The 23695-nt window shown below is 56.8% G+C and overlaps 1 protein-coding gene across 1 annotated transcript; it reads left to right on the top strand.

Annotated features, from left to right (window-relative positions):
• Window positions 1-1552: 1552 nt before the first annotated feature.
• Window positions 1553-23244, top strand: ppp2r5b (protein phosphatase 2, regulatory subunit B', beta). The gene is made up of 13 exons (XM_069180320.1): window positions 1553-2802; window positions 9259-9455; window positions 10856-10957; window positions 12937-13029; window positions 13135-13265; window positions 14123-14182; window positions 16228-16336; window positions 17282-17335; window positions 17452-17502; window positions 18490-18609; window positions 19165-19292; window positions 20349-20450; window positions 22042-23244. Exons 1-13 carry the CDS (start codon window positions 2613-2615, stop codon window positions 22196-22198), a joined length of 1494 nt encoding a protein of 497 aa, XP_069036421.1. The 5' UTR covers window positions 1553-2612; the 3' UTR covers window positions 22199-23244.
• The last annotated feature ends 451 nt before the right edge of the window (window positions 23245-23695 follow it).

The following is a 23695-nucleotide window of genomic DNA, read 5'->3' on the forward strand; positions in this document are numbered from 1 at the left end:
AACTCCACACAGACAGCACCTCATCCATAGGACTGGAAGCTGGCAGGTGTGGGGATGCTGGGATTAGACTTATTCTGTTAGGGAAGAATGTCTGATCCCAGAGTATCTGTCACAGTACAGTAGGAAGTGCACCTCTGTCTCTATTTCACCCCGCTGGCAGTGGGAGCACAGCCTGTGTCCAGGCTGTGGTCACTGAGCCTGTCCTCTCTGGGCAGCCAGGTCTGCCTGTGTCCAGTCTGTGTGTCCAGGCTGTGGTCACTGTCCTCTCTGGGCAGCCACGTCTGCCTGTGTCACTCACACAGTGAGGACAGCTGGTCCAGTGGTTCAGGTCCAGTCCTGTCACACTAGTAGGACAGCTGGTCCAGTGGTTCAGGTCCAGTCCTGTGAGACCAGGAGGACAGCTGGTCCAGTGGTTCAGATCCGGTCCCGTCACACCAGGAGGACAGCTGGTCCAGTGGTTCAGGTCCAGTCCCATCACACCAGTAGGACAGCTGGTCCGGTGGTTCAGGTCCAGTCCTGTTACACCAGGAGGACAGCTGGTCCAGTGGTTCAGGTCCGGTCCTGTCACACCAGTAGGACAGCTGGTCCAGTGGTTCAGGTCCAGTCCTGTCAGACCAGGAGGCCAGCTGGTCCAGTGGTTCAGGTCCAGTCCTGTGAGACCAGGAGGACAGCTGGTCCAGTGGTTCAGGTCCAGTCCCATCAGTCCAGGAGGACAGCTGGTCCGGTGGTTCAGGTCCAGTCCTGTCACACCAGGAGGACAGCTGGTCCAGGAGTTCAGGTCCGGTCCTGTCACACTAGGAGGACAGCTGGTCCAGTGGTTCAGGTCCGGTCCTGTCACACCAGGAGGACAGCTGGTCCAGTGGTTCAGGTCCGGTCCTGTCACACCAGGAGGACAGCTGGTCCAGTGGTTCAGGTCCGGTCCTGTCACACCAGTAGGACAGCTGGTCCAGTGGTTCAGGTCCGGTCCTGTCACACCAGGAGGCCAGCTGGTCCAGTGGTTCAGGTCCGGTCCTGTCACACCAGGAGGACAGCTGGTCCAGGAGTTCAGGTCCGGTCCTGTCACACCAGGAGGACAGCTGGTCCAGTGGTTCAGGTCCAGTCCTGTCACACCAAGAGGACAGCTGGTCCGGTGGTTCAGGTCCAGTCCCGTCAGTCCAGGAGGACAGCTGGTCCGGTGGTTCAGGTCCAGTCCCGTCACACCAGGAGGACAGCTGGTCCGGTGGTTCAGGTCCAGTCCCGTCACACCAGGAGGACAGCTGGTCCAGTGGTTCAGGTCCAGTCCTGTCAGTCCAGGAGGACAGCTGGTCCAGTGGTTCAGGTCCAGTCCCGTCACACCAGGAGGACAGCTGGTCCGGTGGTTCAGGTCTCTGGGTGATTATCTCCCAGTGGAATCCTTCGGGAACAGAGCGGGACGAGAAGCCCTGCGCGCTCCTCGTGTGTGCCGGGGAGGGAGAGAGAGAGAGAGAGAGGGAGGAGGAGAAGAGAGAGGGAGGGAGAGAGAGAGTCAGTGCGCGACACTTGCCCGCTCGCTCGGCATGACGTCACACCGGTTCCTACATCAGCACCCGGACCCGGCGCGCGCGGCGCAGCGGCGGAGGAGAACAATGGGGCTGCGGCAGCGCGCGCCCGCCCGTTCCGGCTGTTGACGCGCGTGCAAGGTGGGACCCCGTCCGGTGACGACCGCGAGCGGCGAGGCGGCGGGCGACGTGTGAAGGAGGGAGGGAGACGCGCTCCACGTCGGGCTTGATTCGTCCGCGCTGGTGCTGATGGAGGAGGAGGAGGCGGCGGTGGGGACCTGACTCCGTGCATCTCCGCAGTCCGCACACAGCCAGACACAGCAGCCAGCCAGCCGCCCAGCGAACCGGACCGGACCGGACCGGACCGAACCGCACCGCGCCGCGCCGCGCCGCCGGGGGAGGGCAAGCTTTCGGGTCCGGGTCCGGCCGCGAGGACCGAGTCGGGCCGGGCCGGAGGAGAGGAGGAGGAGGAGGAGAGGAGTCGCCTGGCGGGTGGACGGTCAGCGCTATCCCCTTCACGCTAGAGGACTGGGACCCCCGGAGCCCCGGACCCCCGCCCCTGCAGAGGGGGGGTCGCTTCCCGGCATCACGGCGCAGGGAGAGAGGCGCAGATCTCAGCATCGAGTATTCCTCCTCTGAAGCGGGGGGGAGGAGGAGGAGGAGGAGGGGGGGCGCATCTGCACGGGTTTTTAGCCCCGATGGCGGTCCGGCCGGCCCGTCCGCTCGGGATGAGCTTCTAGCGCCGCGTCCGTGAGCCAAGCCGAGCCGGCGTGACGGGCTGCAGCGGACAGGAAACCGGGCGATTTTCCGAGCGCCGGACATTTTCTGCCGTTTCAAACCGACCAACAAAACAAGAGCAGGAGACAGACGGACGCGTTCGGGGGTTCGCAGGGACGAGAGGAGCCCGTGTCGGATCCAGGGGGGAGGAAGACGTCCGGAGGGTGAAGACGGGACTCTAACCTTCCTCCATCATCATCATCATCATCATCATCATCTCTCTCTCCTTCCGGGCTTCTGAAACCTTCCTCTCTGATCCTTTTTTTAAAAAATAGCGTTAACCCCCAAAACCAACACCCACCCCCCGCCCCCCCCGCGATGGAGACCAAACTTCCCCCGTCCGGCCCGTCGTCCCCGACCTCCGGCTTCTCCGTGCCCAGCGCGGACAAAGTAGACGGCTTCCCGCGCCGGTCCATGCGCCGGGCCCGGCAGCGCCGGTCCCACAGCTCCTCCCAGTTCCGCTACCAGAGCTCGCAGGTGGAGCTCGCACCCCTGCCGCTGCTGAAAGGTAAGGGCTCGGGTCCGGGTCCGGTCCGGTCCGGGGCTGCCGCCGCCGCCTCCTCCTCCGAGCCCCCGGCCCGGTGACGTCACCGAGCCGCGACCTGACACGCTCTCCTCCCGGACAGCCGCTTGCAGGACTGATCCCGAGACACCCCCCCACTCACGCACCCCCCAAAATCCGATTGTGCCTCGCTGTAGCCCGACCTGAGTGGGGAGGAGGGGGGGGGGCTGGGTTCAGCGGGTCTCCGGTTCGGAGGAAAGCGGTAGGCGAGGCAGTTGTCACCGGCGGCGCAGGGCGGGTGAGCCGAACCGGGCCGGGTCGGTCCAGGTGCGACTCCGTTTCGACATCGTTCCTGGTACCGGAGGGAGAGCAGCCGCCGCCGGTACCCGCGCGTCCTGAGCCCCACTCAAGACAGGGGTCCGAGTTGCTCCGTGTGAATGTGTCGCCGACGTGAACGGGGCGCCCCCTACGCTCATACCCGCCGCCCAGCCAGGTGGGTGAGCGGTATCCGTCTGGCCACGGTCGTGCGTGTGTGAGCCCAGCTCCCGATGGAGAGGCGGTCTCCTCCTGTTTCTCTCTGTCCCAGTGATATCCCTGGTCCCCGAGGAGCCCAATGTCTCCATCCCAGTGTCTCCAGGCCCTTGGCCTTTTCCTGCCCGGGACGGGATTAGTAAACTTGCTTTCAGCTCTGGTCAGGTCCACTGGGACCTGTAATGGGCATTCACGCTGTGCCAGATCAGTGCTGCTTGCACTACAACTGTACAATGAAATTAGACCGTGCCGTGGGCGTGTCCGAGAAACACACCACACCCGCCATGGGCGTGTCACCCCCCGTAGTGGGCGTGGCCGACACACGGCGACTCCCGCCTGCGTCTGATCCATTTGATCCACTAGTAGGGAATAAGGAACAAGTAATAGGTTTATTCCAGGCTGAAAAGAGAGGAGAGGAAACACGTGGAATACTTGTTCCTTTGCAGCTGCCCACCTGAACTACTAGTCAGAAATAAAAACAGCAAGTCGAGGACAGGCTGAGTAGGTTTCTGATATTCGGGACCGGAAAAAAAAAAACCCCGAACAAGTTCAGTGTGAAATTATCAATAAAGTTCCCAGTTAGCAGAGAGGGGGGGACGCAGAGCTCAGCTGGAACAAAGACGAGCAGAGACAGTGTTCGCGCAGGAGCAGGGCTGGGAGCTACAGTATAGCTCTGAACACATGCACACAAGAGGTGGCGTTGAACGGAGTGATTTCACACCCTGTCCTTCAGGAACAGCCTGCTCGCTCCCACACAGGGGTCCAGAACCCGTGTCCTTAGCGCTACAGCTGTTAAGAGAAGGGGCATCACTGACAGTCTAGCTCAAGGTGGCACAAAGTGTTAACACACTTTCTAAATAGTTAGGTAGCCTTGGTTCTTAAATGGGGAGAGAGCAGTATGTCACTAGGTGAATTGTCTACTAAATCCCTTCATTGTCTAACAGCTTTGTCCAGTTTGGGACCACTGGGGAGCCAGAGCTGATCCCAGCATCCAATGGGGCCCAAGGCAGGGCACACCTTGGGCAGGACGCCAGTCCATCACAGGACACCCACACAAACGGACACACACACACACACTCACACCAGGGCCAGTTTCCCCAGAAGCCAGTTTCCCACCAGCGTGTTTTTGGACTGTGCACCCGGAGGACACCCGCACAAACATGGGGAGAACATGCAGACTCCACCCAGACAGCACCCCAGGAATTGGGCCCATAGTCTCAGCACTGCCAGGCAGCAACGCTGACCACAGCGCCATGCTTGTCTACTACAGAGCTCTTAAAACTTCACACTCAGTGTCGTCTGGTTTCTGTTCCATCTATCGCATAGCTGGACTGATTATTTGATTAATTCGTAGGTTAAAAACTCAAGTGATGCTTCTACTGACCAGGTTGTCGGATGCCTTTTGGAATTGCACCTCTGATGGTGCAAATAGGCTTGAGCAATCGGCTGTAAAAGCCATGACCAAACATGGTTGTCTAAGAATGCAGTGAGGGTAATGGTTTGACTGACTTCGCCGAGGCTGTGGGCTCCAGGAGTGTGACGATGTCAGAGGTTGCAGGCAGGGAGGTGATCCATTGGTCCTGCCTGGCAGGCTGGCCAGCCGATCCCAGAGCCAGGGCCCGGAAAAGCACGGCAGGGGGCAGCTTTTGTTGCAGGCACCCACCACTCTCGTTGTAAAGGAAGCTGTGGCTGATGGCGGTGGGGCGTTTGTGTGGGCCAGACTGGGGATGATCAGGGAGCTGGGGGAGGCCCCAGCACACCTGGATGGGAAGCCCAGGCCTGTCTGGGATGGGTTACCTCCTGCTGCTGGCCCTGATTCCATTGTGCAGCACGGCAGGTTTGAGTTCGGCGCACGGCGTGTTCAGTTCTGGTAGTGAAGTGGTGTGTCTAGTCCGCGGCGTGTTCACCTGGACCCGTGGACGCGTTCAGTTCCCTCCGAGGCGTGCTTGGCTTGGGCTGTTCTGTGGGGTGTTCAGTTTGGTCAGTTCAGTCCGTGGCGCGTCCAGGTGGGACCTGCGGTGCGTTCGGGCGGGTTGTAGTGAGGTGTGTTCAGCGGGGCCTATGGTGTGTTCAGTTCGGTCTGTGGCCAGTTCAGCAGGGCCGGTGGAGAGGGGTGTTCAGTGTGAGTGAGTGTGCCGGGATTCAGGGCACTGGGACGAGCCGGGCCCCCCCAGCGGTCCCTCTCCTGTCATGGGGCGCGAGTCTCCGAGCAGGGCGTCTGCCGGAAATCTCTCTCTGTCTGTCTCTCCATGTGGCGGCCAGCGCCCTCCTCACAGAGCTTCTGGACTGAGAGGCTGCCGCAGGTCCGGGTTCTTAAATAAAATATTACATGCCTGTGGTCCTGTCCCTCAGGGGCTTGCGTCAGGAGACCCAAGTCTATTAGATGCAAGTATGTCCTGCAGCAGGATAAAACCCGGAGCGCATCAGGCTGCTGTGTGATGGGAGTCTGATTGACAACACTGTAAAACCTGGAGCGGATCAGGCTGCTGTGCAGTGGGAGTCTGATTGAGGACACTGTAAAACCCGGAGCGGATCAGACTGCTGCGCCATCTGGTACTTGAAAGATCGATGTGTATGATAGGAAGGAAACTTAAGCAGGCAGCAGGAGAGGCCCAACCAGCTTTCCAGGGTAAGGTTACAGCCGACCACAGCTCCCATTATCCCGAGCCGCTCCCTGGAATCAATAAGGAGCGTGCTGCTGAGCCGGGAGATGAAAGGTCCGCCTCTACCGCAGCAGGACGGGAGGCTGGAGGGATGGAGGGACAGAGAGGGAGGGAGAAAGAGGGAATCTGGGAGGAGGGGAGAGAGGTGTCACCCCTGATCCTGGAGAGATGGGGGAAATGCAGAGGGTAATTAGAAGGGGGGGATGGGAAGAGGAGGAGGAGGAGGAGAGAGGGATGGAGGGACAGAGAGGAGGAGATAGAGAAGGAATCGGGGAGGAGGGGAGAGAGGGATGGAGAGATGGAGGAAGGCTGGGAGAGAATGGCACAGGGAAACAGCGAGAGAGAGAGAGAGGAGGTGCCAGCAATATTCCCCCTTTCGGATGGGATACAGCAGGTCCAGACATCTCCTGCAGGCTGTGGCTCGTGGGGCCTTGTCTCTGCTGGTTGATCTGTCTGGGAGTGGAGAGAAACACACACACATAGCCAGCAGCTGTTTCTCCCTGCACCACACCACCAGCAGCCCACTGGAGCTCCGCAGGGGTGAGCCTGGTCAGTACCTGGAGGGGAGACTCCTGGGAGAGCTGAGGCTGCTGCTGGAAGAGGTGTTAGTGGGGCCAGCAGGGGGCGCTCACCCTGCGGTCTGTGTGGGTCCTGATGCCCCACTATAGTGACGGGGACACTACACTGTAAAAAAGTGCTGTTCTTCGGATGAGACATAAAACCGAGGTCCTGACTCTCTGTGGTCATTAAAAATCCCAGGGTGTTTCTCAAGAAGAGTAGGGGTGTAACCCCGGTGTCCTGGCCAAATTCCCCCCTGGCCTTTACCCATCATGGCCTCCTAATAACCCCCCTCTCTGAACTGGCTCCATCACTCTGCTCTCCTCCCCACTGAGAGCTGGGGTGTGGGGAGCGGACTGGCGCCTCATCCAGGTGGGGGTACACACTGCTGGGGGTGGAGGGGATCCCCATGACCTGTACAGAGCTCCGAGTGGAGGGTCCAGGAAAGAGCTATAGAAGTGTAAGGAATTTATTATTATTATTATTATTATTATTATCATTATGAGGGCAGGGACCTCAGCTTCCTGTCCGCCCGGACTGTTTTCCCAATCGACAGGGCTCCTGTGATCTCAGCACACACAGAGTAGTGCCCAGGGACAGCAGTCCGGCTCCGGCTGCGCAGCAGTCTTGATCCATCTCCAGGTTTTTATCAGCTGGCACGAACTGTGCAGCATGATGGAGCAGAAAAGCTCATAGGCCTTTGATATCCCTTATTTTCCTGCACGTCTGTTGCTACCTGCTCGAATCATGGTGGAGCCATGAGTGATGGATACATGTTGAAATCCGGAGGGGATCTGTCTGCCGTGCAATCCTCTAACACCTGGAGCGGATCAGACCGCCCTGCGATGGGATTCTGACTGCCACTGCTGGACCAAAACCCTGGGTCCCGGATTCTTGAGAAAGTGCAGAGCGAGAGGGATCGGGGGTTTTGTTCCTGCGGGCGGATGGAGAGGAGGAAGAGACAGGGAGCGATCTCTGAAGGGAGGTGAGGGATGGCAGGCAGAGCCAGAGGAGGGATGATGTCATGGTTCCGCTCGGCTCCCGCCCCCCCCCCCCCCCTCCCTCCCCTCGCGCTGCGCTGCGCTATATTTAGCCCAGACTGGTAGGTGATGTCACCAGAAGCCTCTTCCTCTGCCTCTCGGTGGTGTTTTATTCGGCCCGTAAAAGCCACAGTCTGAGGAGCAGCTCGTTCACAGGGTCGCACGCGAACCCCCCTCTTCTCTCTGTGGCCCCCATCCGCCCTCCACCCCCCGTCTCGCTGTTCACCTTCCTCTCTTCTCCTCTTCCTTCTGTCATGTCTCTCCCTGGTGTGCTCCCCATCATCAGCCCTCTAGATCCTCACCCTCATCCCTCTAGATACACACCCTCCTCCCTCTAGATCCTCACCCTCCTCCCTCTAGATCCTCATTCCTGTAGAACCTCACCCTCATCCCTATAGATCCTCACCCTCATCCCTCTAGATCCTCATTCCTCTGATCCTCACCCTCATCCCTCTAGATACACACCCTCCTCCCTCTAGATCTACACCCTCCTCCCTCTAGATCCTCATCCGTCTAGATCTACACCCTCCTCCCTCTAGATCCTCATTCCTGTAGAACCTCACCCTCATCCCTCTAGATCCTCACCCCTCACCCCTCTAGATCCTCATTCCTCTGATCCTCACCCTCATCCCTCTAGATCCTCACCCCTCTAGATCTTTCTCTCTTATCCCTCTAGATCCTCACCCTCATCCCTTCTCTTCTCTTCTCCTTCCTCATTCCTCCAGATCTTTACCTCTTACCCCTATATTCTCACCCCTCACCCCTCCAGTTCCACACTCCTCTCCCTCACTCCACCCCTCTCTCCTCACTGTTCCCCGTCTCTAATACAAGGCTCTCAGTCCTGGCTGCCAGTCCTCACTTCCTGTGTTCAGATTAGTTTGGCACGAATGAAGTATCGATTAGCATTAACCTTTAGCATTGCCTCCAGGAGCCTTCCTGATTGCCCAGCATTTAGTTCTGAACGTCTCCCGTCTCATGTATCACGTGGGTGTCTGTTCATTCCCTTCTTTCAGAGCAGGACTGAACCTCACGCGCGCGCACTGCAAAACCTCTGCAAAGTGTCATCTGTACAATTCCCTGTTCAGTCAAGAGCACCTGATGTGCCCTCATGAGCTGCGCGTGGTAAAAGCACAGTAAAAGCAGCATGAAAGGAGTTGTGTGTTTCTACTTGGCTTCTGGCAGACTCATAAATCTCTTCAGCTGTTCGAATTCCATTTCTCGTGGTCTGATACCCCTGTCCTGAATTTGCATTTAAAGCACAATCCAAAATATCAGATACTGCACAGTGCTGCTCTACCCTGCAAGAATGCAGGAATCCAGATCTTAGCCCCAAACTGGAAGTGGACTTGGCACTGTAAGCACCTGACCTCTGACCCTGAAAGGGTCACCTTGACTGAGTGTAACCTCATTAATGAGTGATCCCGACTTCCAATCCTGACTGCGCTTGACCTCTGATGTGACCCTAGCTGCATGTGGCATTTGACCCCGACTGTTCTTGACCTCTGACCCTGACTATGCCTGACCGTTGATCCTGACTGCATGTGACCTCTGACCCTGACTACACCTGACCTTTGAGGCTGACTGCACATGACCTCTGCCCCCCGACCTTATGTGACCTCTGACCTCGGCCTGACAGAAGTGATTTACCGCCTGCCTGTCTGCCCGCCCAGATGCCCCGGTGGCGGAGCTGCACGACCTGTTCTGCAAGAAGCTGCAGCAGTGCTGCGTGCTCTTCGACTTCCTGGACTGCGTGGCCGACCTGAAGGGGAAGGAGATCAAGAGGGGGGCGCTGAACGAGCTGGTGGAGTGCGTGGCCACGAGTCGAGGGGTGCTCATCGAGCCACTGTACCCCGAGGCCATCAAGATGGTGAGCAGGGGCCATGGAGGGGAGGTGGGGCGGGGGGATAAACTGACTCTCCTCCCTCATCCCTCTAGATCCTCACTTCTCATCTCTCCTTCTCCCTCGTTCCTCTAGATCCTCACCCCTGAACCCCCCTCCTCTCTCCTCCCTCTAGATCCTCACCCCTGAACCCCCCTCCTCTCTCCTCCCTCTAGATCCTCACCCCTGAACCCCCCCTCCTCTCTCCTCCCTCTAGATCCTCACCCCTGAACCCCTCTCCTCTCTCCTCCCTCTAGATCCTCACCCCTGAACCCCTCTCCTCTCTCCTCCCTCTAGATCCTCACCCCTGAACCCCTCTCCTCTCTCCTCCCTCTAGACCCTCACCCCTGAACCCCTCTCCTCTCTCCTCCCTCTAGACCCTCACCCCTGAACCCCTCTCCTCTCTCCTCCCTCTAGATCCTCACCCCTGAACCCCCCCTCCTCTCTCCTCCCTCTAGATCCTCACCCCTGAACCCCTCTCCTCTCTCCTCCCTCTAGATCCTCACCCCTGAACCCCTCTCCTCTCTCCTCCCTCTAGATCCTCACCCCTGAACCCCTCTCCTCTCTCCTCCCTCTAGATCCTCACCCCTGAACCCCCCTCCTCTCTCCTCCCTCTAGATCCTCACCCCTGAACCCCCCTCCTCTCTCCTCCTTCTAGATCCTCACCCCTGAACCCCCCTCCTCTCTCCTCCCTCTAGATCCTCACCCCTGAACCCCCCTCCTCTCTCCTCTCTCTAGATCCTCACCCCTGAACCCCTCTACTTCACTCTGTCTGGTTTGCAGAAATGTGGCTGAATTCTATTCTAGGAAGGTTTTTTTTAAAAAGCACGGAGAACCACATTTAAGACTGAGAACTGGAGGCCGGTCTTTTCGCAAAGAGTGGTGGGAGCCGTCCAATCAGTCCAATTAAGGACCTAACGAGCCAGCAGTGAAGAAAATTCTATAGAGACATGAACTTGAACTTGAACTTTATTGCCATATGTAACCGGTACTGGTACAATGGAATTCTTACTGACAGAAAGTCTCTCGATTGTAAAACCAGTGTAAAAAACAAGACAAAGTGCAAACAGTGCATCAAGACAGTGTACAAACAAACAATAGACAATGTGAAAGTAAACATGTAGACAGTTTGAATGTAAACAATACAGACGTGTAAACAATGACTGGAGATGTGCAATAGATAAGAAATCATAAAGAAGTAGATGGTGATGGTGTAGGTGTGGTCCGAGGGGCAGGGCTAAATGTGTTTGCCAGTCTCACGTCTTGTGGGTAGGAGCTATTGAAGAATCTGGTGGTCAGTGTCCGGCTTCCCAGCGGCCAGTCATGTTACGTGCTGTGTGCCTGGAAACATGTTAATGGCGTGTGTACCTTGTTTCGGGCTCTGTCAGATCTCCATCAATATCTTCCGCACCTTGCCGCCCAGCGAGAACCCCGAGTTCGACCCGGAAGAGGACGAACCCACTCTGGAAGCCTCCTGGCCACACCTACAGGTACACCTGGCCCACGCCTGCGTCTGCTGGGAATCAGACTCCCAGTGCACAGCAGCCTGATCCACTCCAGGTTTTACAACGCTGTTGATCAGGTTCCCAGTGCACAGCAAGCCTGATCCACTCCAGGTTTTACAATGCTGTCGATTAGACTCCCAGTGCACAGCAAGCCTGATCCACTCCAGGTTTTACAATGCTGTCAATTAGACTCCCAGTGCACAGCAAGCCTGATCCACTCCAGGTTTTACAACGCTGTCGATCAGGTTCCCAGTGCACAGCAAGCCTGATCCACTCCAGGTTTTACAATGCTGTCGATCAGGATCCCAGTGCACAGCAAGCCTGATCCGCTCCAGGTTTTACAATGCTGTCGACTAGACTCCCAGTGCACAGCAAGTCTGATCCACTCCAGGTTTTACAATGCTGTCGACTAGACTCCCAGTGCACAGCAACTCTGATCCACTCCAGGTTTTACAATGCTGTCCACTAGACTCCCAGTGCACAGCAAGTCTGATCCGCTCCAGGTTTTACAATGCTGTCAATTAGACTCCCAGTGCACAGCAAGTCTGATCCGCTCCAGGTTTTACAATGCTGTCAATTAGACTCCCAGTGCACAGCAAGCCTGATCCACTCCAGGTTTTACAATGCTGTCAATTAGACTCCCAGTGCACAGCAAGCCTGATCCACTCCAGGTTTTACAACGCTGTCGATCAGGTTCCCAGTGCACAGCAAGCCTGATCCACTCCAGGTTTTACAATGCTGTCAATTAGACTCCCAGTGCACAGCAAGCCTGATCCACTCCAGGTTTTACAATGCTGTCAATTAGACTCCCAGTGCACAGCAAGTCTGATCCACTCCAGGTTTTACAATGCTGTCGACTAGACTCCCAGTGCACAGCAAGCCTGATCCACTCCAGGTTTTACAATGCTGTCGACTAGACTCCCAGTGCACAGCAAGCCTGATCCGCTCCAGGTTTTACAATGCTGTCGACTAGACTCCCAGTGCACAGCAAGTCTGATTCGCTCCAGGTTTTACAATGCTGTCAATTAGACTCCCAGTGCACAGCAAGCCTGATCCGCTCCAGGTTTTACAATGCTGTCGACTAGACTCCCAGTGCACAGCAAGCCTGATCCGCTCCAGGTTTTACAATGCTGTCCACTAGACTCCCAGTGCACAGCAAGCCTGATCCACTCCAGGTTTTACAATGCTGTCGACTAGACTCCCAGTGCACAGCAAGCCTGATCCGCTCCAGGTTTTACAATGCTGTCAATTAGACTCCCAGTGCACAGCAAGCCTGATCCACTCCAGGTTTTACAATGCTGTCCACTAGACTCCCAGTGCACAGCAAGTCTGATCCGCTCCAGGTTTTACAATGCTGTCAATTAGACTCCCAGTGCACAGCAAGTCTGATCCGCTCCAGGTTTTACAATGCTGTCAACTAGACTCCCAGTGCACAGCAAGTCTGATCCGCTCCAGGTTTTACAATGCTGTCAATTAGACTCCCAGTGCACAGCAAGTCTGATCCGCTCCAGGTTTTACAATGCTGTCAATTAGACTCCCAGTGCACAGCAAGTCTGATCCGCTCCAGGTTTTACAATGCTGTCAATTAGACTCCCAGTGCACAGCAAGCCTGATCTGCTCCAGGTTTTACAATGCTGTTGACTAGACTCCCAGTGCACAGCAAGCCTGATCCACTCCAGGTTTTACAATGCTGTCCACTAGACTCCCAGTGCACAGCAAGCCTGATCCGCTCCAGGTTTTACAATGCTGTTGACTAGACTCCCAGTGCACAGCAAGCTTGATCCGCTCCAGGTTTTACAGCAGAAGTGGAAGTTTCCTGCTCCTCAAGCCCAACCCCACAATTGCTAGGCACTGACATAGGGTTCCTTACATTCTGGCCTGCGGGGGAGTCTTGGAGAACCGGTAGCCCTGTTACCCCTCATCCGGCATCATCAGGAAAGCGCTGAGCTCCCCTCTCCCCCCAGCTGGTGTACGAGTTTTTCCTGCGGTTCCTGGAGAGCCCAGACTTCCAGCCCTCGATGGCCAAGCGATACGTGGACCAGAAGTTCGTCCTGCAGGTATGGCTGCGACAGACCCGGATCGCTCCGGTCCTCTTCCGGCTTCCCGACGGCGGGGAGATATCGCGTTCCCTGTGTTTCCTGCTGACGTTTCCGTCTCCGCAGCTGCTGGAGCTGTTCGACAGTGAGGACCCTCGGGAGAGGGAGTACCTGAAGACCATCCTGCACCGCGTCTATGGAAAACTCCTGGGGCTCCGGGCCTACATCCGCAAGCAGATCAACAACATCTTCCTGAGGTCAGCCTGCAGGAACTCACACACACACACACACACACACACACACACATCCGCAAGCAGATCAACAACATCTTCCTGAGGTCAGCCTGCAGGAACTCACACACACACACACACACACACACACATCCGCAAGCAGATCAACAACATCTTCCTGAGGTCAGCCTGCAGGAACTCACACACACACACACACACACGCACACACACACATCCACACACACATCCGCAAGCAGATCAACAACATCTTCCTGAGGTCAGCCTGCAGGAACACACACACACACACACACACACACACACACACACACACAGACACACACACACACACATCCGCAAGCAGATCAACAACATCTTCCTGAGGTCAGCCTGCAGGAACTCACACACACACACACACACACACACACACACACACACACACACACACACACACACACACACGCACGCACACACACACACACACACATCCGCAAGCAGATCAACAACATCTTCCTGAGGTCAGCCTGCAGGAACACACACACACACACACACACACATCCGCAAGCAGATCAACAACATCTTCCTGAGGTCAGCCTGCAGGAACACACACACACACACACACACACATCCGCAAGCAGATCAACAACATCTTCCTGAGGTCAGCCTGCAGGAACACACACACACACACACATATACACAGATATACACTCACACACATTGACACACTCATATACACTCACACACTCATGTACACAGATATACACTCACACACTCACACACACTCACTCCCTGGCTGGCGGGTCCGCGGGGGAATGACTGGACCGGGCCCAGGTGCCTCTCCTGGGGGACCCCTGTGGAGCAGACTAACGCCCCGCTGTGTGCCGCAGGTTCATCTATGAAACGGAGCACTTCAACGGAGTAGCCGAGCTGCTGGAGATCCTGGGCAGGTACAGTGCGCCTCTCTCTCAGGCCACTTCACACTCCCTCTCAGGATACAGGACAGGGGGACACAGCACCTAGCACGACGGGGAGCAGACACTAACACCACTCATGCGGGGCCTGACGCAGACGCCTTTCGGGAGCGGAAGGGGAGATATAATTTGGCCAGGACATTGGGGTCCCACTCCTACTCTTTTCGAGAAACACCCTGGGATTTTTAATCCCAGGAATCAAGACCACGGTTTCTGTCTCATCCGAAGGATGGCGCCTTTTTACACTGTAGCGTCCCAGTCACTATACTGGGGCATCAGCCCCTGCTGGCCCCACTCACACCTCTCCCAGCAGCAGCCTCAGCTCTCCCAGGAGTCTCCCCTCCAGGTACTGGCCAGGATCACACTGCTGAGCTCCAGTGGGGCTGCCAGTGGCCAGACGCATGGTAATGTGCTGAAATAGCTCAGTTTTCCCCCTGTTGTGCTGTAGATTAGGAGCAAGCCAGGAACAGAGGGAGGAGATGATTCCTGCTTGATTCAGACATTCTGATTAGAATCCAGGAAAGCACTTTATCTCCCAGTTTCCAGTGCCTGGAAACGCTGCTCCCGGCAGCCGCGGCACTCCTACGTCACTGGGGGACGGTAGGGCCCATCGTGTGTTTCCGCACAGTGGAGGAGGCAGGCCTCAGCGAGAGTGACTCAGGTCTATTATCGTCGCCTGTTATTTATAGCACCCACCCACAGATCCCCTGATCAAGAGCGAAGAGCTTTCTCCAGGGAGAGAGGGAGAGAGAGACAGAGGGGGGACAGAGGGAGGGAGAGACAGAGCCTGGGATAGAGGGAGAGAGAGAGAGACACTGGGACAGAGGGAGAGAGAGACAGACACTGGGAGGGAGAGAGAGACAGACACTGGGATAGAGGGAGAGAGAGAAAGACACTGGGACAGAGGGAGGGAGAGACAGAGGGGGAACAGAGGGAAGGAGGGAGAGACAGCCACTGGGATAGAGGGAGAGAGAGAGAGACACTGGGACAGAGGGAGAGAGAGACAGAGCCTGGGACAGAGGGAGAAAGAGACAGACACTGGGACAGAGGGAGGGAGAGACAGAGGGGGAACAGAGGGAGGGAGAGACAGACACTGGGGGAGAGACAGAGGGGGGACAGAGGGAGGTGGAGAGACAGACACTGGGACAGAGGGAGGGAGAGACAGAGCCTGGGACGGAGGGAGGGAGAGACAGACACTGGGACAGAGGGAGGGAGAGACAGAGGGGGAACAGAGGGAGGGAGAGACAGACACTGGGGGAGAGACAGAGGGGGGACAGAGGGAGGTGGAGAGACAGACACTGGGACAGAGGGAGGGAGAGACAGAGCCTGGGACGGAGGGAGGGAGAGACAGACACTGGGACAGAGGGAGGGAGAGACAGAGGGGGAACAGAGGGAGGGAGAGACAGACACTGGGGGAGAGACAGAGGGGGGACAGAGGGAGGTGGAGAGACAGACACTGGGACAGAGGGAGGGAGAGACAGAGCCTGGGACGGAGGGAGGGAGAGACAGACACTGGGACAGAGGGAGGGAGAGACAGAGGGGGAACAGAGGGAGGGAGAGACAGACACTGGGGGAGAGACAGAGGGGGGACAGAGGGAGGTGGAGAGACAGACACTGGGACAGAGGGAGGGAGAGACAGAGCCTGGGACGGAGGGAGGGAGAGACAGACACTGGGACAGAGGGAGGGAGAGGGACACTGGGACAGAGAGAGGTGGAGAGACAGACACTGTTAATAGTGCAAGAAACAGATCAGTGCTGCCAATCACATTCCCATTCCAGAGCAGAACTCATCCACTCCAGGTTTCACAGCTAATCCACTCCAGGTCCTACTGGTTGCAGGGGCTCTGGTATCTGATGTAAGCCAGCAGCAGGGGCTGGACATGTGCACGAGTCTGGTTGCGCTGAGCGGAAGGGTGATCGTTTGTAAAGATGCAGCGTTTTTTCTCATTGTGCTGCAGGAGTGGTATAGCCTGGAATACACTGACCCCTCTCCCCCTCCCCCACCTCCCGTGTCTTCACAGCATCATCAATGGCTTCGCCCTCCCTCTGAAGGCAGAACACAAGCAGTTCCTGGTCCGGGTCCTGATCCCACTGCACACTGCGAAGTCCCTCTCCATCTTCCATGCCCAGGTCAGGAGAAGGAACTGCACGCCTGGGTTCTGTACTGTCTCTCTCCTTCCTGCCTTGGTGTATGTTCCTGGACTGGCCTGTGGGGCTGCAGGTTTTCCAGTGTTTCCAGTCAGTCTCCCATTGCGTAGCAGCCTGATCCGCTGCAGGTTTTCCGGCGTTTCCAGTCATTCTCCCATTGCGTAGCAGCCTGATCCGCTCCAGGTGATTCCAGTGTTTCCAGCCATTCTCCCATTGCATAGCTGCCTGATCCGCTCCAGGTGATTCCAGTGTTTCCAGCCATTCTCCCATTGCATAGCTGCCTGCTCCACTCCAGGTTTTCCGTTACAGCTCCAGGGGCAGAGTCGTCTGATCCATTCCAGGTTTTCCCAGCTTCAGGGCTCCTTTATATAATGGATCTGGAGGTTTGGGGCTTAGTGTAAGGAACATCCGAGGCCTTTTAAACATCAAGAAAAGCTTCAACTCCAGTATCTGACCCTAAACTTGCCCTGAGCCTTTAGTGTGCCCCCTTGCCCTGACCTTGTACTTGTGCCCCCAGTCCTTCCTGCCCCCCCCCCAGGCTGATACACTGCTGTTGCATCAGTCTTTGGAAAATCACAGGGAAGGCAGCCGGATCGTAGAGGGAATCAGGTAACATCACCCCTCCTCCTCCCCTCCGCCGCTGGGTACCGCGCGTCGCCGCCGGCAACCCCTCTCCCCCAGCTCCTCCATCACAGCAACAGTCGTCAGGGCAACCGCGGAGCACAACACCAGCCCTGGGACCTGATCCTCCTCCTGACTCTTGTGCGGGATCCAGGGGGGATTTGCGGCAAATGTTCAGCCAGGGATCTCTTGCGAGTGTCTCTGTGAAGGACCCCCCGGGCACAGCTGGGCGGCTTGATCCAGACACCCACCACTCTTTGTGTAATGCCCAGCTGCCCTGACCCGTGTCTCCTTGTGTTGTTGCAGCTGGCGTATTGCGTGGTGCAGTTCATGGAGAAGGACGCCACCGTCACAGAATTCGTGAGTATTCCCCTTTCTCCTCCTCCTCCTCCTCCTCCCCCTCGCTGTGGAAAATAAACCGGTTTTCCTATCCCAAGTGGCAGCAGCCCGAGTTCCTGTCCGGTTGTGTTTTCCAGATCATCAGAGGGCTGCTGAAGTTCTGGCCCAAGACCTGCACCCAGAAAGAGGTAAGCTGCGGTTGTTTTGTAAGAAAATAAGATGGCAGGTTAAAAAAAAAGAACCCGATTGGCTTGGTTTGCTGTTCAAGCCTGTTTGAAGTTCCCGGCTCCTTCAGTTTTAAACCGACCGGTTCTGTGTCAAACCCCTTAAACTTCATCGCACTCTGAGTCTCCACAGCGCAGGTCAGGCATTCAGGTGGACAGAGGGACCAGCTCAGACAGGACCAGCAATCTGTAGGCTGTCAAGTTACAATCTGACCCAGACTGGACCGGTGGGCTCTGGACTGTAGGGGTACAGTGTGACCCAGACTGGACCGGCGAGCTCTGGACTGTAGGGGTACAGCGTGACCCACACTGGACCAGTGATCTCTGGACTATAGGGGTACAGTGTGACCCAGACTGGACCGGCGGGCTCTGGACTGTAGGGGTACAGAGTGACCCAGACTGGAGACCGGCGGGCTCTGGACTGTAGGGGTACAGTGTGACCCAGACTGGACCTGTGATCTCTGGACTGTAGGGGTACGGTGTGATCCAGACTGGACCAGTGATCTCTGGACTGTAGGGGTACAGTGTGACCCAGACTGGACCAGTGAGCTCTGGACTGTAGGGGTACAGTGTGACCCAGACTGGACCGGCGGGCTCTGGACTGTAGGGGTACAGTGTGACCCAGACTGGACCGGCGAGCTCTGGACTGTAGGGGTACAGCGTGACCCACACTGGACCGGCGATCTCTGGACAGCAGGGTTACAGTGTGACCCAGACTGGACCTGTGATCTGCAGACTGGACTGGACAAGTGTTTTAATATTATCATCCAGATTCAGTGTGATGTTTTTTCATTCTTGATTCTACACCTACGGAGTCTCGCTCTGCGTCTTCACTGACTCAGTGTCCTGTAGGCAGCTCTGGCTCCGCAGGGATATCTGCCTCCTGCTGAGTTTGAGGGCAGTGTTACTCACTAGGCCCCGGGCGTCTCCCTCCCTCCCTCCACCCGGCAGGTGATGTTCCTGGGAGAAATCGAGGAGATCCTGGACGTCATCGAGCCGTCTCAGTTCGTCAAGATGCAGGAGGCCCTGTTCAAGCAGATCGCCTGCTGTATCTCCAGCCCTCACTTCCAGGTGTGTTTCTCTCTCTCTACACTCTCTCCCTCTCCTCCTCTCTAGCCATTTCTCCTTCTCTCCTCTGTCTCCACCTCTGTCCACCTCTCCCCCTCTCTCTGGTAAGCCTGATCTTCCTCTTATTTACATCTGCTCTCTCCTCCTCCTCATAGGCCCGGTGTCTCTTTCTGCTCTGTCTGCCTCCTGTTCCTGACCCCCCTCTCCTCCTCTCTCTCCTCTCTCCTCCCTCTCCCTCCTCTCTCCTCTCTCTCCTCTCTCCTCTCTATCCCTCCTCTCCTCTCTCTCCCTCTCCCTCCTCTCTCCTCTCTCTCCTCTCTCTCCTCTCTCTCCTCTCTCTCCTCTCTCCTCTCTATCCCTCCTCTCTCCTCTCTCCTCTCTCTCCTCTCTATCCCTCCTCTCTCCTCTCTCCTCCCTCTCCCTCCTCTCTCTCCTCTCTATCCCTCCTCTCTCCTCTCTATCCCTCCTCTCTCCCTCCTCTCTCCTCTCCTCTCTCTCCCTCCTCTCTCCCCTCTCTCCTAACCCCTCTCTCCCTCTCCCTCGCTCCGTCTCTCCCAGGTAGCAGAGCGGGCTCTGTACTTCTGGAACAACGAATACATCCTCAGCCTGATCGAGGAGAACTGCGCTGTCATCCTACCCCTGGTCTTCTCCACACTGTACCGGGTCTCCAAGGAGCACTGGAACCAGTGAGTCAGCACGGCTGGGGGCAGGAGCAGGGGGGGGTCAGGTTAGGGTCAGGAGGACTGACTGGAGTACGAGTAGGTGTAGGAGCAGGGGGGGGTCAGGTTAGGGTCAGGAGGAGAGGTGGAGTATGAGTAGGGGTAAGACCAGAGGGGGGGTCAGGTTAGGGTCAGGAGGAGAGGTGGAGTATGAGTAGGGGTAAGACCAGAGGGGGGGTCAGGTTAGGGTCAGGAGGAGAGGTGGAGTATGAGTAGGGGTAAGACCAGAGGGGGGGTCAGGTTAGGGTCAGAAGGAGAGGTGGAGTATGAGTAGGGTTAGGAGCAGAGGGGGGGTCAGGTTAGGGTCAGGAGGAGAGGTGGAGTATGAGTAGGGGTAGGAGCAGAGGGGGAGTAAGGTTAGGGTTAGGAGGACTGACTGGAGTACGAGTAGGGGTAGGGGTAGGAGGAGAGGTGGAGTATGAGTAGGGGTAGGAGCAGAGGGGGGTCAGGTTAGGGTCAGGAGGAGAGGTGGAGTATGAGTAGGGGTAGGAGCAGAGGGGGGGTCAGGTTAGGGTTAGGAGGACTGACTGGAGTACGAGTAGGGGTAGGGGTAGGAGGAGAGGTGGAGTATGAGTAGGTGTAGGAGCAGAGGGGGACTAAGGTTAGGGTTAGGAGGAGAGGTGGAGTATGAGTAGGGTTAGGAGTAGAGGGGGAGTAAGGTTAGGGTTAGGAGGGCTGACTGGAGTACGAGTAGGGGTAGGAGGAGAGGTGGAGTATGAGTAGGGGTAGGAGGAGAGGTGGAGTATGAGTAGGGTTAGGAGCAGAGGGGGAGTAAGGTTAGGGTTAGGAGGAGAGCTGGAGTAAGGAAAGGGTTAGATCTAAGTTTGCGTTCAGGACTGTGCTGAAGCTGGTGAAAGGTGACCAGAGTGTGCTCCTGCTTCTTTCAGGAAGCCCTTCAGGATCAGGGGCTTTGGGGTGACCTGTAAGACGCACCGGGTTTTTAGATGCTCCCCGGAGAGTCTGTTCTCGCTGTGTGAGGAGCCCCTTCCTGCTGATCTCTCTGATTGTGTCTGTCTCTCCCAGAACTATCGTGTCTCTCATCTACAACGTGCTGAAGACCTTCATGGAGATGAACAGCAAGCTGTTCGACGACCTCACTGCCTCCTACAAGCTGGAGAAGCAAAAGTAAGGGCCGTGTCGGTGAGATATCTGCCCCACTGCGTCCTGCATGAGCTCAGTCACAGCTCCGGTCCCGCACGGATCACCAGTGAATCGTCACTCTCTAAGGACCTGGAGCTTTGTGATTGATTTAAGCACGTTTGTGCTTCTGTGTGTGTGTGAGTGTGTGACAGTGTATCTGTGTGTCCAGTGTCTCTGTGCTGCAGTGTGGGAGTGTGTCCAGTGTCTCTGTGCTGCAGTGTGTGTGTGTGTCCAGTGTCTCTGTGCTGCAGTGTGTGTGTGTGTCCAGTGTCTCTGTGCTGCAGTGTGTGTGTCCAGTGTCTCTGTGCTGCAGTGTGTGTGTGTGTCCAGTGTCTCTGTGCTGCAGTGTGTGTGTGTGTCCAGTGTCTCTGTGCTGCAGTGTGTGTGTGTGTCCAGTGTCTCTGTGCTGCAGTGTGTGTGTCCAGTGTCTCTGTGCTGCAGTGTGGGTGTGTGTCCAGTGTCTCTGTGCTGCAGTGTGTGTGTGTCCAGTGTCTCTGTGCTGCAGTGTGTGTGTGTCCAGTGTCTCTGTGCTGCAGTGTGTGTGTCCAGTGTCTCTGTGCTGCAGTGTGTGTGTGTGTCCAGTGTCTCTGTGCTGCAGTGTGTGTGTGTCCAGTGTCTCTGTGCTGCAGTGTAGGGGTGTGTCCGGTGTCTCTGTGCTGCAGTGTGTGTGTGTGTCCAGTGTCTCTGTGCTGCAGTGTGTGTGTGTCCAGTATCTCTGTGCTGCAGTGTGTGTGTGTGTGTGTGTGTGTGTCCAGTGTCTCTGTGCTGCAGGGTGTGTGTGTGTCCAGTGTCTCTGTGCTGCAGTGTGGGTGTGTGTCCAGTGTCTCTGTGCTGCAGTGTGTGTGTGTCCAGTGTCTCTGTGCTGCAGTGTGTGTGTGTGTCCAGTGTCTCTGTGCTGCAGTGTGTGTGTCCAGTGTCTCTGTGCTGCAGTGTGGGTGTGTGTCCAGTGTCTCTGTGCTGCAGTGTGTGTGTGTCCGGTGTCTCTGTGCTGCAGGGTGTGTGTGTCCAGTGTCTCTGTGCTGCAGTGTATGTGTTCTCCAGTGTCTCTATGCTGCAGTGTGTGTGTGTGTCCAGTGTCTCTGTGCTGCAGTGTGTGTGTCCAGTGTCTCTGTGCTGCAGTGTGTGTGTGTGTCCAGTGTCTCTGTGCTGCAGTGTGTGTGTTCTCCAGTGTCTCTGTGCTGCAGTGTGTGTGTGTGTCCAGTGTCTCTGTGCTGCAGTGTGTGTGTGTGTCCAGTGTCTCTGTGCTGCAGTGTGTGTGTGTGTCCAGTGTCTCTATGCTGCAGTGTGGGTGTGTGTCCAGTGTCTCTGTGCTGCAGTGTGTGTGTCCAGTGTCTCTGTGCTGCAGTGTGTGTGTGTGTCCAGTGTCTCTGTGCTGCAGTGTGTGTGTGTCCAGTGTCTCTGTGCTGCAGTGTAGGTGTGTGTCCGGTGTCTCTGTGCTGCAGTGTGTGTGTGTGTCCAGTGTCTCTGTGCTGCAGGGTGTGTGTGTCCAGTGTCTCTGTGCTGCAGTGTGTGTGTCCAGTGTCTCTGTGCTGCAGGGTGTGTGTGACCGACTGTCCTGGTGTTTCTCCTGCTGCAGGGAACTGAAGAAGGAGAAGGAACGTCAGGAGCTGTGGCGCCACCTGGAGGAACAGAGACAGCGCCGACTGCAGAGCCTGGGGCAGAGCGCCCTAGACCAGCTCAGCCTGCAGAACAGCCAGAACCGGCCCAGCCCGGCACAGAGCAGCAGCACATAGAACCGAGCCAGGGCGCACACCTAGACACACGCCCCCCTGGGCGAGGGGCGGAGAGGGGCGGGGCGAGAGGGGGCGGGGTGTCGGCTTTGGCGATGGCGTCTCCGTGACGCCCAGCGCTCGGCTGACCTCCAGAAAACTGCGTCAGCTATCTAGTGATCAGCTCATTACACCTATATACACCGATCGATCCGTTTCCCTGACCTAACTGATAGATATCCTCCCAGTCCGATAACCGACTTCCCGCCCCCCCCCCCCCCAGGAATTAACGAATCAATTAAGCAGCTGGAGCAAGCTCTCCGCGGACTGGGATCCTGATGGCGATCCGGTCAGGGGCCCGAGGAAAAGGGATCACGGTTCGGGGGGTGCGGAATGTACACGGATTAAGGAAATGAATCCCCAGGATCGCCAGGGTCTGCTGGGCCCCCCTGAACACAGGGTGTTTGATCCCTGACCCCAGGCCACCTTCGGTAGGGCTAATTAAGAGCCTGATGGGTTTGATTAAGTCATCGAGCTGGGCTGGAGTGCATACCAGGGTCGAGACCCCCCCCCCTCGTCCCCCCCCAGCCCTAGAGAACCCCACCTGCAGCTGCGGGCCCCCAGATCAGCTAGACTCCCAGCCCTGACTCCGGCCTCTAAACTGGAACGAACCGGCTTGCCTGAGCCGAGCCCCGGCCGCTCGGCTCATCCCTGGGTCGCGCGTCCGCGTTGCCTTCAGGCGGAGAAGCCCGGTCTCCGGGCCCACGGGTGTTAGGGTTTGGGGGTCCTCCCATATTAACTTGTCACAGCGAACGTTAATCCGCGTCGGGCCCCCCGACTCGGTGGCCCCGGTGAGCTGTGCCCAGAGGGGTCAGGCTCCCTTCTGCCAGCGTTTCAGTTTCCAGACAGCACGCGGTGGGCCTGTCCTGTCGCCCGAGAACCCCCAGCTGTCTGGTGTGACCTCTGACCTCACACACACACACACTGGACATTTTTCACCCCACCCCCCACCCCCCCAAGAAAATACATAATCATGTTCAACGTTATAGCAAATAAATGGATAAATAATAGTCATGATAGCTTTTATTTGGTTTGTTTTTTTCTAAATGAGATATATATATAGAGAGAGAGAGATCTATATAGGGAGCAATCGCCATGGCGCAGCCCGCTGGCCTGCAGCTTCGCCGCCCTCTTCTCCGAATCCTTCCCTCAGCTCCTGGCGGCTCAGGCGTGGAGAGCACACCAGAAAACTGGGGGTGATGGCCTGTGGAGTGAATAAGAGATCTGCAGCAGACCGGTTAATAACCAGGGACTGGCAACAGACTGGTTAATAACCAGGGACTGGCAACAGACCGGTTAATAACCAGGAGACTGGCAACAGACCAGTTAATAACCAGGAGACTGGCAACAGACTGGTTAATAACCAGGGACTGGCAACAGACTGGTTAATAACCAGGAGACTGGCAACAGACCGGTTAATAACCAGGAGACTGGCAACAGACTGGTTAATAACCAGGGACT

The sequence above is a fragment of the Lepisosteus oculatus genome, chromosome 18 (genome assembly GCF_040954835.1).
Source record: "Lepisosteus oculatus isolate fLepOcu1 chromosome 18, fLepOcu1.hap2, whole genome shotgun sequence".
Classification (NCBI taxonomy): domain Eukaryota; kingdom Metazoa; phylum Chordata; class Actinopteri; order Semionotiformes; family Lepisosteidae; genus Lepisosteus; species Lepisosteus oculatus.